Source organism: Schistocerca serialis, chromosome 1 (assembly GCF_023864345.2).
Source record: "Schistocerca serialis cubense isolate TAMUIC-IGC-003099 chromosome 1, iqSchSeri2.2, whole genome shotgun sequence".
Lineage (NCBI taxonomy): Eukaryota > Metazoa > Arthropoda > Insecta > Orthoptera > Acrididae > Schistocerca > Schistocerca serialis.
The window spans coordinates 288,375,268-288,394,225 of record NC_064638.1 but is presented as its reverse complement, the minus strand read 5'-3'; the positions used below and the strand labels follow the sequence as shown (position 1 = coordinate 288,394,225).

Here is an 18,958-nt window from a genome sequence, read left to right as displayed (position 1 = left end):
CTTACATGAATTTGGACATCGGCAAGATGTTAATGTTGACTACTAAGTATCTGTCCTCCATAAAGAAAGGTAAATGAAACTTAAAATATGTTTTTCATGATATTTGTTTTATGGGCATTGGGCTGTGATCCAAGGCATATTTCTCTGCCTAAATTTTGTCTTCCACTGCTGGAAACATTGGAGGGTATAACAACTCGGGGAGCAGTTACAAATTCAAACAACCTTTCTGAGTTGTTATTGCCTCTGAAAAAGTTTCTAGCATAGAAGATAAAATGTGAGTCATGGAAATAAGCCCAGGACCATGGTCTAATGCCCTTAAAACAAATCACCAAAAAGTCAAGTACTGTCCATGAAAGCCTGCATTGTATGTTTAAAATATGTATTATCTGCACCATGGAAAACGTGCTGTGTACAGTTCTGACTTCAAACTTGCATTCTTTTTTACAATACATGGAAACATAAATGCACAAACAGCTGTATGGTCCTGTTGCTTCTGTTCGACTACAGTATCAGAATACAGTAATCTCTCTATCTATGATACATAGAATTTTTCTTCAATAGGAGTGCAAAAAATTAAATTTCAATCTTTTGCTACCACTAGGTTTCTCAAGTACTTTGCTTGTGTTGAGAGTAGTAAATAATCCCCTTTTCATGGGTTCAGTCCTAAAATTACTTTTAAATCTGTTAGAGATTCTGTTGACCTAAGTCAGGAATTTCTCTTCAGGTGCTCTCTGTGCCAGAATTGATAAATTTATTATACATGTTGAGTATTGAAATTGGCATAACTATGTATGAACACCTCCCAAAGAAATATCAGATCTTTGCACAATTGGAGATATAGAGTTGTTTTATTTATAGTGTCTCACCGAATGAGGAAACAGACCGTTCACCAGGGACAGAGCTCAGACGTGTCAGTGTGAGTCAAGCAGGCTCGAACCATGAAGCACAGTCTGCTGTGTCGCCATTATCAGATTCAAATCATTCATCAGCATTTTCCCAGGCAGAAGGTGGACACACAGTTACGTAAGTACAATTTAAATTTATATCTTATTTATCTTATAACTGTACATAATCAATATCAACCATATTATTATGAATGTTTATATGTATGTAAGCCATTAGGAGCAATTTCGTATTTATTACTACTTTGGAAAAAATACTGTGCTATGGTTTTCTCCACGAATCAGATTTAATTTCAGTTAAGCAAAGCACCTTATTGGATACTTGCTAGTTACTGTTAGTGCATTCATTCCAGATTGCAGTGTGTTGCCAATTCTGCTCATTGCTACAATGTGAACTGGAAAGTGCTTGATGTGATGTTCTTTTGTTTTCTCACATAAAGCACTTTATACAAAAGTCATTGAAAAAATCTTCTTTCTAACAATCTGTCTAATAATTAAGTCCATGGGTATGTTTTTTGCACAGACATTTTCCACCCTGCTTTTAGAATGCTGAATATAATTACTTAATTGGAAATACCATGAAAAAAATTGCAAATGGAATAAAATATTTTATTTTCATAATAAGTACTGATATGCAGTTTATTAGTAAAAAAACCTTGCACGCCAATAAAATGTGTCATAGTGGTTCCTATTTTCACCATTTACATGAATAGTTGTCAAATTGATGTTTTTTCGAACAAAATATTTATAAAACTGTATTTTAACTTTATACAGCACCCAGACTGTTGTTTTGACAGTGTGAAATTTTAACAGCAAAATGTGTCAAGGTGAAATGATGTTGATCTTTTAATGTGTTGAGATCTTGATTGCACATAGCTGTATTATTCCAAAATTTATTATACAGTCACTTTGTCATTGAGAGACAACCTTCTGTTGTTCGTTGAAAGCAGGTGTGGTCAATTCATAACCATCATAAATCATCATGGCACAAGCCAGCCTCTCTGTTTAACTTGAAAACAAAATTTTGTAAAGAAAATGACAAAACTGAATAAACAAGTATAGAATTGCTTGTTGGTTGTTTTGCTATGTGCTACACTATGAAATTACGATATGCTATACCTACTTTTGTTTTTCAGTGAAATGGCTAGGTTGGCACAAGCCATGATGATTTATGATGGTTATGAGTAGTAGCACATCTTATTATGATTTCAAAGTACACCAAAAGTTGGTGTACTAACAACTGAAACTGGCTTTGTACTTTTAGGGTAAGACAACTGTGTGAAATTGTGGGTTTTGAGCTTGATTTAGGCAATATTAGGAAAATATTTATATTTCAGCATGGAATTTCCATTGCTTCAACTGGATTAAGAGATGATGCTCCATTGCGGTCTGTGACACAATGACGCTGGGACTGCATGCCCCACTACATAATACTGCCTGGTCACAACTGGCTGTTGAAATGTACATCTATTGTTTACAGTTCAAGCTGCCACTGTAGTCACTGAGCTGGCATCATTTATAAGCCACAGTTAAATTAGTCTTGGAACTTTTGGGATGGAAGGTGTACAGTTCAGCAAGTATTCCCTGGGATTAGTGGAAATAAAAGGGCTTGCCATAACAAAACATGTTCATCCTTTGAAGTTGAAAGGTAACATTTAAAAAATAATGGTAGAGATAGACATGATTTGAAACAAGTGCAGTAAATTGCATTAAAATATAAGGAAAAAAGTTTACTAACCCGTGAAACTGCAGCAGCAGGGAAATACTGATAAACATGTAGCAACAGAGTATGATAGTGAGTCTTTACTGTTACTGATAGAATGGTTTTTTGCCGGGTGTTAATGGTAATTCAGGTTCTCTACATCTACCTCTTCATCTACATCCACATCTACATCTACTTTTCTTATGTATGGAAGTGAAAGTGGGACTGAAAGGGGGGGGGGGGATGTAGTGTGAGTGAAAGATGGAAAAATGACCACTTGCCACTACTGGAAAGCACCAGATTCAAAATATTTTATTCATTTGCGCGCACACGCTTCAGAGTGTGCCTTACCAAGAGTGCTTTTGTTTACAAATAGTGTCACTTGTCTAATATGATTGCTTCATGGCTGATTATTATGAGAACAAGAAATAAATTAGTGATTATAGAAATCTAAATAAAAGCCCTATGATGAAGAAACTCATGACTTGAGACTGGGCTCACAATTGTGTAGAAAAGTGTATTTACACCATAGTCTGAAATTTAGTATGTGAATAATTTCTAAGAAGTCAAAATTTGGTATTAATTTTGTTGCTAGTTGTCAGCCAAAGACTTCTTATTTCTAGTACAGATGTTTATTTCATTTTATACATTGAAGAAATTTTATTTTGCACTGCATTTTCTTTATTTTATTTTTTTCAGTGAAGATCCAAACTCAGCAGCCATTAACTTGGTGCGTGAAGTGCTGTATAGTACACGTGAAAACGTTAACTTTGTGCATGAAGTCTACAGACAAGCATTTCTGCTCAATTTCACTCATTCGCCAGCTATACGCAAGGCCATAGCTGTCTATAAGGACTGGATTCAAATGAATGTAAGTAGTTTGTTTCATACTAATCCAGGAAAGTTTCTCTCATTGCTACTAACAGATCCAATGTACAGCTGTGGGTGCCTGCATGGCACCATCCTATGCCGACCTATTCATGGGCCATCTAGAGGAATCCTTCCTAAAAACCCAGAATCCTAAACCCCCTCACATGGTTCAGATTCATTGATGACATCTTTGCAATCTGGATCGGGGTTGAGGACACCCTATCCACATTCCTCCAGAACCTCAACAACTTCTCCTCCATTTGCTTCACCTGTTGCTACTCAACTCAATAAGCCACCTTCCTAGATGTTGACCTCCACCTCAAAGATGGCTATATCAGTACCTCGTCCGTGTAAGACCTACTAACCACCAGCAATACCTCCACTTTGACAGCTGCCACTCGTTCCATACTGAGAAGTCCCTTCCATACAGCCTAGCCAGTGATGAGTGGTCACTTTCAAAATATACCAAGGGTCCCACTGAAGCCTTCACAGACTATAATTATATCCTCCCAACCTTGTACAAAAACAAATCTCCCGTGCCTTACCTTTCCAGTCTCCCACCACTTCCCAAGTTCCCACCGCCCACTATCCTACATCCTACATTCGCGTAACCCACCTGGCTTCAACCCTCGTTAGTCACTGTCCTCGCCCATCCAGCCCTTTCCTGTTCCCATTCCAGCACTACGCAGCGATCATTTCACCATCACATTCTGTCTTTTTACTTCTCTCCTTTTCCACTATTTCCCCCCTCCCCCAGCAGTGGGCCCTGCCCTCCTCTAAAATGCAGCACTTCATTGTCCGCCACCCCTACAATACTATCCCTCCCCCTCCCCACCTCAGCCTCCTGCTTACCCCCCACCCAGTCACCACTCCCATCATGCACTGGTGCTGTCGTGTGTGTGAGTTGCATTTGTGTGTGTGTGTGTGTGTGTGTGTGTGTGTGTGTGTATCAACTATTGCTGACGAAGGCCTTACTGGCCGAAAGCTTTATTTGTGACAGTCTTTTTGTTGTGCCTATCTGCGACTCAGCATGGTGAGTAGCAACTTTCCTTTTCATAGTATTGTTGCACCTAGATGAATTAATTCTTGGCAAAGTTCTTTGAAAACCTCACCAGAAGCAGCATCAAAAGGTTTCGTATCTTTAGCGCACAGCTTTGCAACAATTCCATATGTATGTAAATTGACATACATGTACATGTACGTACTACTGTGGTGTACTTGAATTGCTGGCGCTTGAAGCATTTCAAAGGACTGGCATAGAAGACCATATCATAAGCTTGTTGAACATAACTTGAATTTGTTCCAGAATACTGTCAACATCAGTTACTAAAATCTAAATTTGCAGGTTTTTCACTAATATGTGTTACATAACAGTATGATGTACAAAATCCATGGGTCAGCTGAATATGAGTATTTCTTATTTTTATTTATTTAACATTAACCAAATTTTCTCTTGGTGCTTGGCAGAACATGATAATAATGTTAAAAACAAAAACTGTTCATGATCTGCAAAATTATATTTCTTTGGTCACTTTCAGCTTACCAGACCATCTTCAGGTGACAACTGAATATCGCAGAAATAGATTCCCTTGATGTACAATGTACACAAGTGTTGTTTGTACAGAAGATACAAAAATGAGTGTGTTTTCCTACATATCCTGTGTATCTTCTGTACAAACAGTTTCTGTGTACATCAGACATGATGTTTATCTGTGTTTATGACACTCAGTTGTCACATGAAGATGGCCTGTGAAACTGAAAACTGGTTTGGATAACTCACACACTCTGAAGGATTTAACATTTACAGTCTTTCGAAGTTCTTCTGACAGAAGAGTTGAAGGGGAAGGAAGAGGGGTGAAGGAAAAGGACTGGAGAGGTTTAGGGGGGGGGGGGGTACAGTTCAGGAAAGTCACCCAGAACCCTGGGTCAGGGTAGATTCACAGAACGGGATGAGAAGGAAAGACTGATTGCTGGGGACTGCACCGGACAAGATTTGAAAACCTGAGAGCTTCAAGGTCTTGCATATTACCCTGACTTCCACCTTGGAGCTCCCAGGTTTTCAAATCTCGTCCAGTGCAGTCCCCAACAATCAGTCTTCCCTTCTCATCCGGTCTGGTAAATCTCCCCTGACCTGGGGTTCTGGGTGACTTTCCTGAAGTGAACCCCTCTCCCTAAACCTCTCCAGTCATTTTCTTTCACCCCTATTCCTTCCATTTCAACTCTTTAGCCAGAAGAAGGAGCTACTGGCTCAAAACTTGTAAACGTTGAATCCTTTTGTGTGTGATTTCCCCTGCTGCCACTTGATGAGTGGATTTTCTTATCTATCCATTTACATTATATTATCAATAATTGATTATTTTTGTTGTCATATGAAAACTGGTTTGTGATCAGGTAAATATACTTTTGCAGAACATCATGAAGTGTTGTTTTTAATATTTTTATTTATTTATTCAAGGTCCTGTGTGTGTTATATATCAATTCTATGCTATTTCAGAGACAGCAAATATACATATTACATTTGTGATAGTTTGTTTCCTAAATTTCAGAGGAGATGTTATTTAAGAATACTTTCGTATTTACTTAACAAATGTTTCATTGCATACTTTGTAAGTATATATGACTCCATTGGTGCAAGCTGCCATGTAGGTCTGCTGTGGAACATTGGATTTTCCATTTACCTTATGAAGAATTATGTCTATATATAAATTTGGACCACTGTTCATATTTGACATATATTTAAGTTGTGAACAAAGATATGAAAATAAAATTGTGTTGGAGGCATAAAAACAGTTTATCAATTAAGTTTCCAACCAGTACTTTCAGATAAGAATAGTTTGCCAACATATGTTGTCATTTGCTATTGTTTTACTGTGGGAAAAGTTCAGCAACTGCAAAGATCTGTTAAGAATTGTTATGGTTTGGTAACTTTATCTTTTTAACTTCAGTGTGAAAAGAGCAATAAAGTTTGCAGTCTGTAACAAAACATTATGATAGTGGCTGTGTTTATCAAGTAAAAAAATCACTTTTAATTTTGTTAAAAGGATTTCTTCTGTTTTACAGGTCCCAGAACTCCCTTGTTTTATGCTGGAGCCACTTGAGAGCCACGTAAAAAACAGTGGACCACCATCCAATGAATTTAGTTCCTTAGAGGTACTGTAATCCAAGGGCAAAACTTATACAGTTTTAGCTTGTTTGTTTCTGGTTTCTACTTAAAAATGCTATTGTTCGTAAATGATACGTATTCTTAACTTCTTCTACAGAGCACAGAAAGTCCTGAATCGTACAGAGTGACTCGCCTAAGGAATGATTCATACCTTGGAGCCATTCACAAGGAGAATTTGTTGGTACGGGCTGGTTTACAGGTATGCTTCCATTTTTATAAACATGCTTTGTAATTAATATTAAGAATATAATAGAGGGAAACATTCCACGTGGGAAAAATATATCTAAAAAGAAAGATGATGAAACTTACCAAACAAAAGCGCTGGCAGGTCGATAGACACACAAACAAACACAAACATACACACAAAATTCTAGCTTTCGCAACCAATGGTTGCCTCGTCAGGAAAGAGGGAAGGAGAAGGAAAGACAAAAGGATATGGGTTTTAAGGGAGAGGGTAGGGAGTCATTCCAATCCCGGGAGCGGAAAGACTTACCTTAGGGGGAAAAAAGGACAGGTATACACTCGCACACACACACATATCCATCCACACGTGTCTGTGTATGTGTGGATGGATATGTGTGTTTGTGCGAGTGTATACCTGTCCTTTTTTCCCCCTAAGGTAAGTCTTTCCGCTCCCGGGATTGGAATGACTCCCTACCCTCTCCCTTAAAACCCATATCCTTTTGTCTTTCCTTCTCCTTCCCTCTTTCCTGACGAGGCAACCATTGGTTGCGAAAGCTAGAATTTTGTGTGTATGTTTGTGTTTGTTTGTGTGTCTATCGACCTGCCAGCGCTTTTGTTTGGTAAGTTTCATCATCTTTCTTTGTAATTAATAGGTTTACAGCTCAAAGAAACTATTCTGTCATTATTTGCTTTATCATATGCGAGGAAAGCATTGCTTTTCTTTCATTGATGTTACTTGAGTTCTGCATTTAAGTTAGGTGTTAAGCTTTCTATAAAGAGTGGTATTTTGATTTTTATGCATAATTATTTAACCAGCTTGTAAGATGGTGATATATGAACGGCTTATTATTTTTGCAGAATTTGCTACAGCTATTCATTACACATGCAGCAAATGTGTTTACGTTGGAGCTGAGTCCTGATTATCCACTCCTTTTGGAGGAACAAGTGGATACATGTAAGCGTGTCCTCAATATATACCGGTACATGGTGATGCACACCCGTATGGAAGCTCGTACTTGGTAAGTTAGTTGCTGTGCCTCTTTTGTCTTACATGTCTCAAATTTCTCACAGCATCAACACTACTGAAATCTTCTAAATATACTGTGCATTGATGTTAACGTAGCGTGGTCAGCCTTCCTTTAAACTGAGTCACTTAAGTAACATACTCAGATTTTAGCCACAGCAACAAGATCAGTGGGCATGGAGTAGGCCATTATGATTTCTTTTTTTATACTACCGTTTTAGCTTTATTTACTGTGTAAGGAGGGATTGATTACAGACTGCTTTACCCTATTTCAAAATCATAATCATAATCATCATCAACATCATTATTTTTATTCAGCAGTTGAAAGGGATGCATATAATTTTAGAGTTAACACAAAACCAGTTTGCACTATATTGTACTGCATAAAATGTGGAAAAAAATTTGTAATTGTGTAATATCATTTCTTATTTTTGTGTTCATTTTACTTTGCAAAACTGTGTTGTATGTTTTGTATTTGCTACATTTCAGGGAACAGTTACTGGTGGTTCTCCTGCAAATCACATCACTCATTTTAAGCAAAACACCCCCAAAACACAAGGAAGAGACCCTTGGAGGAAAGCTAGCCCCAGCAATTTTCCAGGTGATTATGAAAAGGCATTATTTTTTAATATACAGCGAGATTTCAATTTATCACCACTTTACTTAAATGAAATGCAAATATTACCTGGTTCTCAGCTTGTCATAATTTCTTTACTAACTAGCTGAATGAAAGACAAGACAAATATTTTTATTTTTATTAATCATTTTCGTTTTGTATAAATAGATGCATCAGAATGAATGGGGAGAAAACTGCCCCTCCCTCCCCCCCCCCCTCTTTTTTTAGAATGTGCCGTGTGTGTGTGTGTGTGTGTGTGTGTGTGTGTGTGTGTGTGTGTGTGAGAGAGAGAGAGAGAGAGAGAGAGAGAGAGAGAGAGAGAGAGAGAGAGTGAGTCGTAGTGTACCACACAAGTGACTGGTTTTGGAATCATTTTTTCTAGATCTTGCATACTGTTCCATTTGCTAAGTTTCATTTATTGTTAATACCGTATTACCAATCTTTTTCCTCAGTTGCTATTTCATTGCTATTAACGCTATATCTCTACTAAATAAACATTACAAGATAAGTGTAGCAGTTTTTGTTGTGTGCACAGTGACTTTAGTGGCAAGTGTAAATTTTCTACAAATGTTTCTGGTTGTAGATTACACTATATTGTAAAATGAACCAGATGTACAGGCTTTATCACAAGTGTCCTTCAAAAAGGTATTTAATACTGTGTGTGTGTTACCTGTGGAATATCTGGAAACAATGGATATACCAATGCTTCAGACAGTCATTCAGAATGGAATGTCATGCAGGAAGTTGCCAATAACTGGACACTTTTTTTTCCCCCATACCATAGTTTGCAGTATGTAATACTACATGTGGCAGAACCTGTTAAAATTTTCATTACATCTGACACAGCATCCCCACTGACATTGAATTGTGTGGTGTGTTTGCTTCATTGACATATCTCAGTTTTTGTATTATTATAAGTGATTGTTTGTGAACTTCGTCATTGTAATTACCCTGAACTTGATTTTAACATCTTATGCTATTTTGTGCTTACCTAATCTGTCTTTAGCAGTTTAGTTGCAACAATGTCCACAGCTGTGTAAACTTCTTGAAAGAAAGAAATTGTCTGCATTGGCTGTTCATTTCCATTTTATTTTTGTTTTGTGTACTTTGATGACATGGCTGTGTAGACCTTTTCCAGCAAAAGCCCATTATCTACCCATGTTTTGGGTTACAGTCATAGAATTTTATGGGCAATCCTTGGTAGGTGGGTTTGAGAGCTGTAGCACTGAACTGTGCTCTCACACAGTGGTAGATGGCTTCACTGTGTGTTACTGTTTGTACTGAACTGAATGTCTTGGCTACACCTTTCAAGTCCAGTCAGCCATGGATTGCCCTTGAAATTCTGTGACTTTAACCCAAAAATTGGTAGTTAATGGGTTTTTGTTTGAAAATGGCTACACAGCTGTAACATTGAAGTACACAACAAAAAATAAAATGAAAATGGAAAAATAGTCAATGCAGGAAACTTATTTCTTTCAAGATGTCTTCAACAAAGTTTAAATTAAGTTTTTAATATACATTTAAGATTTCAAAATAATTAGTATGTAATGTACATATGTATTCCATTGTTTGTAACTTTTTTTTCAGTGAGATGTATCTTTTAATGAAGTATTTGTTTCATACTACCGATATGTATAACATTATGCCTCTATGGTCCTCAGTGGATAAGGGTAAATGTGTTACTGATACACTGTATAATTGGCGAGTGTACAATTTAACATTCAGTTTTGATTTTGGTAGCTTCGGGGGCCCTATGTTGGTTAGTGTATGCATAAGGTTTGGAAGCTACCAAAAAATACTAGGACATAGCTTCAGAACTGTTTTTAGATATACACAGTTCTGGCCGAGGTGTCCAACAGTTAAATCTTTTTCTGAAAATATAGTATAATGTTTGATGACTATCTCCTTGAAGTGTTTTATATTTATGGTTACATTTAAAGAATATTTCATATTTCAGTTTCACATTGTGTGTTGATGTCTTCATATTGAGCTGTTTTGTTAAAAGTGTTTCTGTGGGCATAAGTGTAGTCTCTGAAAGCTTTTTGATTTCACAAATAGATGGTTAATGCTCATTGACATAAGTCACAACTTACTTCAGAATAAAGAAAGTTAAAAATGTTTGAATTATTCAAGGAACCAACCAAGATCTGAACTGTGCATAAAGCTGTTGATTAAAAAGTACCCCTCTCCTTCGTACACAACCCTCTGTTCCATCCAACTCACCTCCCTTTACCCCCCCCACACCTTAGCCTTTACCCCCTCCCTCCATCTTCCCACACACATCAGAATAGTTCTGAAAGACAGGTTGTGAACCAGCAGCTAAATTCAATCACATTATGCTTAGCAATAAGCTCCAGCACTAAGCGGTTTTGTTGACCCTTGGCACCAATTTGGAGGTGACTATTAGTCCAGACAGATACTTGATGGGTGGCATTTCCCATAGAATTATTTATAGTTCAGTTTCCTCTTGTTGTGGTACTCTTATATCCATATTGTTGAGTAAATTATTTGTTTCCATGTTAAGTGCTCCATTTTAGATTAGAACATTTTAGTGACAGAAACTCAAATTTCATTTGAGTATGACAGTTTTATCAGCTTCTTCTACATCAACATTTTGATGTGAAATTTCATTTTGCAACTATAGTAGTTGTATTTATAAGGGAAATATACTAAATTTTACAAAAATGCAGCATATAGAAGCAGCTGTCTAATGTTCAGTTTTTCAGCTGTGATCAAACCTAATGTATGTTTGTAGACATTTTTCAAAGTTTACTGACAGAGAACTTAATATTACATCAAGAAGTTCTTGTAGTTTAGTATCTAATCTGTGTCTTTGTTACATTGTATTATAAAAATTGATTTTATTCTGAAATAGTTATATTTAGTTCTTGTTGAACATCTTTGAATTAATATTGTAATTTCGAAGTTGTTTGTTATGGATAAATTTCATAGTTGAATTGTGAATAAAAGAAACTTTCGGCATTGCTCTAAAATATAAGTTTGTCATGTTACAACTTCTGAAATGCAGTTTTTATTTACAGACACTAATAGTGACATGGATAAAAGCTAATTTAAATGTGGTTATCTCTGCTGATTTGTGGGACCAGTTCTTAGCAGTTTTGTCATCCCTTACACAATGGGAAGAACTCATTCGTGAATGGGCAGTAAGTAAAGAACTCATTTTTAGGCTATTTAGGCTAGCCGATGTTTGTTAATGGACAATATCCAGCCACTATGATTTCACTTAGCTTCAGAATAACACAGATGAGTTGGGGAAGGGTAGTTAATGGTTCGAAGGGAGACATCAAGTGTGTGGGATGGAGGACATCAGGTGCTCGGGATAGGAAGCCGGTGAATATGTGCAGCACATGATGACGATGATGAAGGAATTGGTTGGGAGATCTGACAGGACAGAGGAAAGGGAGACTATTGGGTAGAGGATGTGTATGCAGTGGATTCAGGGGAGGCTGAGGCCATGAGGATTACAGGATTGCAAGGATAAGTCCCATCTGCATAATTAAGAAAAGTTGGTGGGGATGGGGAAGGATCCAGATGGCACGGATTATGAGGATCCATATGTCACGGATTATGAAGCAGCCATCAAAGTTGAGCATTTTGTGCTCAAGAGCTATTCTGCCACTGGGTTGTCAACTCTATCCTTGCCCACAGTTCGGCAGTGGCCATTCCATCTCATGAGCAGCTGGTTAGTGGTCATGCCCATAAAAATGGTGTGCAGAAATTGCAGCAGAGCTGGTATATGAGATGGTTGCTTTCACAGGTGGCCCTGGCTCTGATGGTGTAAGATAAGCCTGTGACAGCACTAGAGTAAGATGTGTTGGGTGGTTTATTCTATCCCATAAGAGGCAGAGCCAGCTGTCATATCATATAGCCATGTCATATACCATCTCTACTGCAGTCTCTGCACAGCATTTTATGTAGGCGTTATCATCAACCAGCTGTCACCAGAATGAATAGTGACCACCAAACTGGCGAAAGAGCAAAGTTGACTATCTAGTAGTGTAGAGCACTGATGAGAAAAACATGCTAGACTTCAGTAGCTGCTTCACAGCCCATGACATCTGCATCCTATGCCACAGCACCAGCTTTTCTGAACCATGTAGATGGCAGTTACTCGTGTAACACATTCTTTGTTCTCATAATCCTCCTGGACTCAATCTTCGTTAACCCACTACACTCACCTATCTCAGTCAATGGAGACCAAAAGTGGTTGACAGGAGGAAAGAATTTGTGTAGTTGCAAATCTTTTTACAATGATGTGGGGGGGGTGGGGTGGGGGGGGAGGGGGGGGGGGTGAACGATATACTGAAAATCCTTGACTGTGGGGTGTGGACATAGGAGATCACTTTTTTATGTTTATCTCGAATATCTTGAAAACAGTGGCTTCTACCAAAAACATTTCCCAGAACAAAATTAAACTTCATTAAATTTCCTACAGAAAAGATCCTATTCATTTTTTCTGTGGGACTAATAGTTTCTGCATTGCAGGGTATGCAGAAATTGCAGATTATTAAAAATTGTGTTTGAATTGTACAAAATTAATGTTTATTGTTAAACAAAGTGGGTTAAGAACAAATTTACACTTACGTACCACATCTACAAGTAGTAGAATTGCGGGAGTGGGAAGTGGGATGGGGAGCAGACACAAGAGGGAAGGCAGGTCACCTGATTGTGGTCATGAATGTCTCTCCCTTGTAGGTCTGTGAGCTCAGGTGCATGGGTTTATATAGTAGAGTGAGTTTCAGTGTAAGTGAATATTTATGTGTAGTTGTTAAGTGAGATTTTAATGTAAAATATGTTTTTATAAGCAGTGAATGAGAAGTGCTTAATTTGTAAGTTTGATGTTGTCAGTGATCTTCGTTGTGTTGATGGGAAAGGGGTTGGATTGTTGCCGACTGTTACTGACAGCATTTATAAAGCTGTGTAACTATGTTGTAGTCATTTGGTGGTGAATTAAAGAATGACAAGAAAGCCAAAGAATGCCAGTTTTCGCACCATACAAAAATTCTCTCTATATCATTTTGTAATTGTAATTGATCACCTGATGATTTTACTAGACGATAAATTACAGCGTCATCTGCAAACAATCTAAGGGGGCTGCTCAGATTATCACCTAGATCATTTATATAAATCAGGAACAGCAGAGGGTCCATGACACTACCATGCGGAACGCCAGATATCACTTCTGTTTTGCTCAATGATTTACCATCTGTCACTACAAACTGTGACCTCTCTGAGAGAAAATCACAAATCCAGTCACACAACTGAGACGATACACCAGATGCATGCAATTTGATTAATAGTCGCTTGTGTGGAACGGTATCAAAACCCTTCTGGGAATCTAGGAATATGGAATCGATCTGAGATCCCTTGTCGACAGCACTCATTACTTCATGGGAATAAAGAGCTAGCTGTGTTGCGCAAGAATGATATTTTCTGATTCTGTGTTGGTTATGTATCAATAAGTCGTTTTCTTCAAGGTGATTCATAATGAAAGAGTACAGAATATGTTCCAAAATCCTACTGCAAATTGAGATCATTTATATGGGTCTGTAATTCATTGGGTTACTCCTATTTCCTTTCTTGAATATTTATGTGACCTGTGCTACTTTCTGGTCTTTAGGAACAGACCTTTCGTCAAGTGAGCGGTTGTGTATGATTGCTAAGAAAGGCACTATTGTTTCTGCATACTCTGAAAGGATCCTGATTGGTTATCATCTTGGCTGGAAGACTTGCCTTTCTTAAGTGATTTTAGTTGTTTCGCAACACCTAAGATATGTACTTTTATGTCACTCATGCTAACAGCTGTTCTGGTTTCGAATTATGGAATATCTACTTTGTCTTCTTTCATGAAGGAATTATGAGAACTGTATTTAGTATCATCGGTAACATTTCCATCGCTATCGTGCAGTGACGGTATTGACTGTTTTTTGCCACTGGTGTACTTTACATATGACCAGAATCTCTTTGGATTATCTACCATATTTTGAGACAATATTTACTGTGGAGACTATTAAAAGCATCTCGCATTTACGTCCGCACTAAATTTCGAGTTTCCGTGAAACTTAGCCAGTTTGGGGATTTTGCATTCTTCTCAATTTGGCATGCTTTTTTCATTGCTTCTGCAACAGTGTTCTGACGTGTTTTGTGTACCATAGTGGATCAGTCCCGTCATTTGGGCAAGGCTCTTCATGTGGTAGACAGTTGTCAGTTCCAGCTGTGGAAATTTTTTATATAATAGCTCACTTTAGCAGCTGCAAATAAATATTCACATAATAAGCTGCAAACAGCTCCTCTATATAAACACAAGCTCAGTGCTTTTTTTTCCACTCACTTAAAAGAAAAGCAGTAAATGCTGGAGAAGTATGGTATGTCCGTAAACTGAAAGGACATGATAGGGGAAGTTGACTTTACCAGAAGAGTGCTACAGCTGCCTTAAAAGATGACTAAGAATCAATTTCCCCTCTAGCAGCATAGAACATTGTGCAGAGATTTACATAGAAGCTGTTAATAAACTAATCTTGCATTAGTATTATAATTCCACTTAGCAACTGATATGTGTTCAGTGTAGTGTTAACACACTATGTGAAAATAAACACCTCCTTGAGCATGTCTGCTCACTCTGTCACCAGTGAGTCATAAGACCTGCTGCAGAGGGCTGGCATACCGGCTTTATGAAACTCCCTTTAGTTGTTTTTTGTAAGTTTTTGGGGTAAACAGAATGGGGAATCACCTGCCTGCTCTTTAGTTTGCACCTGTGAAGGAGAGAAATGTGTGACCACAATCCAGTGATCTACCTTCCTTCACAATTCTACCCTCCACCCTGTCACACCCCCAGAACACAATTTATCTATTAATATGGCTCTACTATACTTAGATGTGGTATGCGCATTTAATATTTTCCTCACCCACTTCATTTAACAGTAAGCATTAGTTTTATACCATGAAAACACTGTTTTAATAATAGGATCTTTTTTGTATGAAATGTAATTTAATTTCGTACTGGGAAACATTTTTGCTGGAAGCCACAATTTTCGAGATAATCAAGAAAAATGTGACCTTTAAATGCCCCCAACATCTCAGGATTTTTAATTTATCTTTCATTACACTCTCCCACTACTGAACAAAACTTTACGAGTACATGAATTTTTTCCCCTAATTTGTATTAGTCGAGTGGACTAACACCCCCTACCCAGCAGTCTCCCCTTCTGCTGTCCTGTCCAACCCTCCCAATAAACTCATACACGTCATCATGATTGTGCGCGCCTCACCAGCTCTGGTGCCCGTGTGTTACATTTACATTTTCCAACTTACTCTGTTGTTTAAGCTGGTAGATACAAAACACCACTGCGTGTCCTTTCAAATCTGTTCATGGAAGACAAATATGTGTATACCTGAATAATTTAAGTGTAGTAATGTTTCAGAAATCTTTTACTCACACTGTGACTCGGAAGTAAATCGTGAAACGTTCTGTCATTAATCTTGCATCTCTGTCTCCATGCTCATGACAAGGATTCTACAGGGATGAAAAATCACCAACTGCCCATGCCAAATTCTAGTTTGTGACTTATGTAGACAAACCACTGTTTACAGTACTTTCTCAGCAGAGAATTGCTTGACATTTCTTTCATAATACAACATTCATTCAGTAACAACCATATTCCTTGTGTTGAACAATTGATTTAATAGGGCTCATTGAAATTAGTCTTCTCACTTATTTTGTTGATCAGTCTTGCAAAACCTTTAAAAAAAGACTAGGATTAAAGAAAATGTGTCTAAAATAACAGCAGTGTTAATGACATTCGTATTGGTGAAGGAAAATGCAAGTAAAGGATAGTATGATTACAATAGTATGAAAAGGATAGTTGCTACTCACCATATAGTGGAGCTGCTGAGCCACAGATAGCCATAACAAAAAGACTGTCAACACACACACACACACACACACACACACACACACACACACACACACACACACACACACAAACAAACAAAAGCACACGCGCATGTGTGGTGTGCAAACGGAACTCACAGTCTGTTGCTTTGAAATTGCTTCTTTTTCAAGGTATTTGTAATGGCATTGCCAAGAGGGTTGTATTTAGAAATGAACTGCAAAAGTCATTGGATGCCTTATTGTATTGAAATTTATCATCATAGATACTAGGAAAAGTGTACATTTTCTTATTGTGGATAGTGTTCGATTAAATTAGTAACTTACAAGAATGTAAAGAAATGGCTCAAAAGTCTATTAAAAACATTATCATCTTTGTTTCTGTGAGCAGAAAACATTGGAAACACTGACACGTGTTTTGGCACGCCATGTCTATGGCTTGGACCTCACGGATTTGCCACTTGATCGCCTGACAGAGCAAAAAGCCAAGAAACGGCGCGGAAACAGACAGCAGAGTGTATGCGAGAATAACCAGAACCAGGGCCACCAAACACATCCAGCGTCTCAGCCAGCTCGCAACAGTGTTTCGTATTCATCTGGCCAAGGATCAATGCGAGCAAGTTCTATTCCACCACTGGCAGCATCCAGTACACCGTGTCATGACCAAAGCTCTAGTGATGGTCCCGCCAGCTTCAACACAACAGCTTCTGGTTAGTACAAGAATTATTTATGCTGTTTGAGCCATTATAGTGGTCTTTGCTATTAAGTGAATGATGTTGATAATAATAAAACTATCCAAAATCCACGGTGGAATAACGAGAAGATTATGAAAAGGATATAGACTGCTATTCGTCATATAGAGGAGATGTAGCGCCACAGACTGGCTCAGCAGAAAGACTGCTAAATGTGAACTTTCAACCAAAAGGCCTTCTCCTAACGTAGAAAACAAACACATGCACATGCACACGCAGTCATATCGGCCAGCCTCGGTGTGGCTTTTTCAATATCTGTTTTAAACCAAAATATATAAAACCTGACCTAAGAAATGAATTCGGCTTTGGCTTTGTAGATCTCAAATATCAAAGGCTACAGCAGTGTTAACATGACTTGTAATCTGTCTGATTTGCTGCAGTTTATTATACTTTAATTTGATATTAATTTAGTTTCAGAAAAATGACTGCTACCTTTTTAAGTGGGGATGTAATGGAATTTGGTCCAAAAATTGATTTTTCAAAAATCCATGTTGTGTGTGAATTTTAATGATAACAGCTTTAGAAATGCCTTTAAATTGTTAAACTGATTAACTCTGCACTGGTGACCACTCCCACCTTTTCCGACATTTGGGAAACTGTTTCAGCAGAATTTTTGTCAGTGTGAAGGATATTTTCTTTTGATATCTTTGGCTGACATCCATATCTTTGCCTGAAAACTTTCTTGCATGTGGTTTATTTATGTTTTGTCAATACTAACACATATTAGTAGATGGAAGCTTGAATTTGCAAACCTTTACATGGAAGTCAAGATTTATGAATAATGGGTGGTGGAAAAACTGTGTTTAGGAAATGGAGGTTTCATGGAAATCAGTTTACTGACAAAAAAGAGGAAGCAGCTCGAAATGAAGAGCATAAGCTCTCAGCTTCAGCATCGAAACAAGGGACAGGAAAATTGTACAGATGCGTGAATGATGTTGATATGGATTGCACTGGATTCAGCCTTATTTAGAACTTCTCTGCCAGGCTATAAAGTTTTTATGTTCATGTGTTAGCTGTAAAAAATATGGAATTCATGATTGTTGTTGAAGAAAGAAGAGTGGGAATAGATTGTGATTTTAAATTAATTTGTAATTCATGTGGCTATGAATTTAAATTTTCCTCCTCCAAAAAAAAGTAACACTGGTACGTATGAGAGCCATTTTAGGTTAGCATATGCTCTGAGATGCCCTGGACAGGACAGGGAAGGAAGTAATTTATTGTGTGGTTTTCTGAACATGCCTCCACCTTGTCCAAGGTTTGAAAAAATAAATAAAGGAATGTCAGATGCTGTATGCGACACTGCCAAAGTTTCTATGAAGAAAGCGGTGGAGGAATTGGTGGAAATAAACCGAAAAGAAGTAGATTCTGGGGTAGATATTCATGACAGTGAATCTCCTACAAATGCTATTGACCTGTGTGTGTCTGTAGATGGGACCTGGATGAAAAGGGGTCACACATCTCTGTATGGAGTTGCATCTGTCATTGGTATTGACTCGGGCAAAGTTTTAGATGTAGAAATTATGTCTAAATACTGGCACCAGTGTGCAACAACGAAAATGTCAAACAATGAAGACGGTGAGAAATTGTGGCAAGAAAAGTGTGCAATAGCATGCTCTTAAAATTATAGTGGTTCAAGTGGGGGCATGGAGGCTGCTGCAGTTGTGAGGATGTTCTCCGTATCTGAGAACCAGTATGGTGTTGGATATACTAAATGTCTTGGTGATTTGGACTTCTCTTCATTCAAAGTTGTAACAGATAAAAATTCGTGCTATACAACAATAGAAAAGTTGGAATGTGTTGGTTACATCCAAAAGAGGCTTCGTGGTGGGCTTTGTCA

At 37.8% G+C, this 18,958-nt stretch overlaps 1 protein-coding gene across 1 annotated transcript in view; it reads left to right on the top strand.

The window, feature by feature from the left end:
* LOC126468380 (probable Rho GTPase-activating protein CG5521) overlaps nt 1–18,958 on the top strand; it is a 276,527-nt gene that overhangs the window by 66,487 nt on the left and 191,082 nt on the right. Inside the window, exons 9-16 of the mRNA XM_050096545.1 lie at nt 859–1,023; nt 3,304–3,475; nt 6,535–6,624; nt 6,735–6,836; nt 7,679–7,839; nt 8,334–8,445; nt 11,502–11,624; nt 16,761–17,079. Of these exons, the coding sequence (XP_049952502.1) occupies nt 859–1,023; nt 3,304–3,475; nt 6,535–6,624; nt 6,735–6,836; nt 7,679–7,839; nt 8,334–8,445; nt 11,502–11,624; nt 16,761–17,079 (1,244 nt within the window). The remainder of the gene's footprint in view (nt 1–858; nt 1,024–3,303; nt 3,476–6,534; nt 6,625–6,734; nt 6,837–7,678; nt 7,840–8,333; nt 8,446–11,501; nt 11,625–16,760; nt 17,080–18,958) is intronic.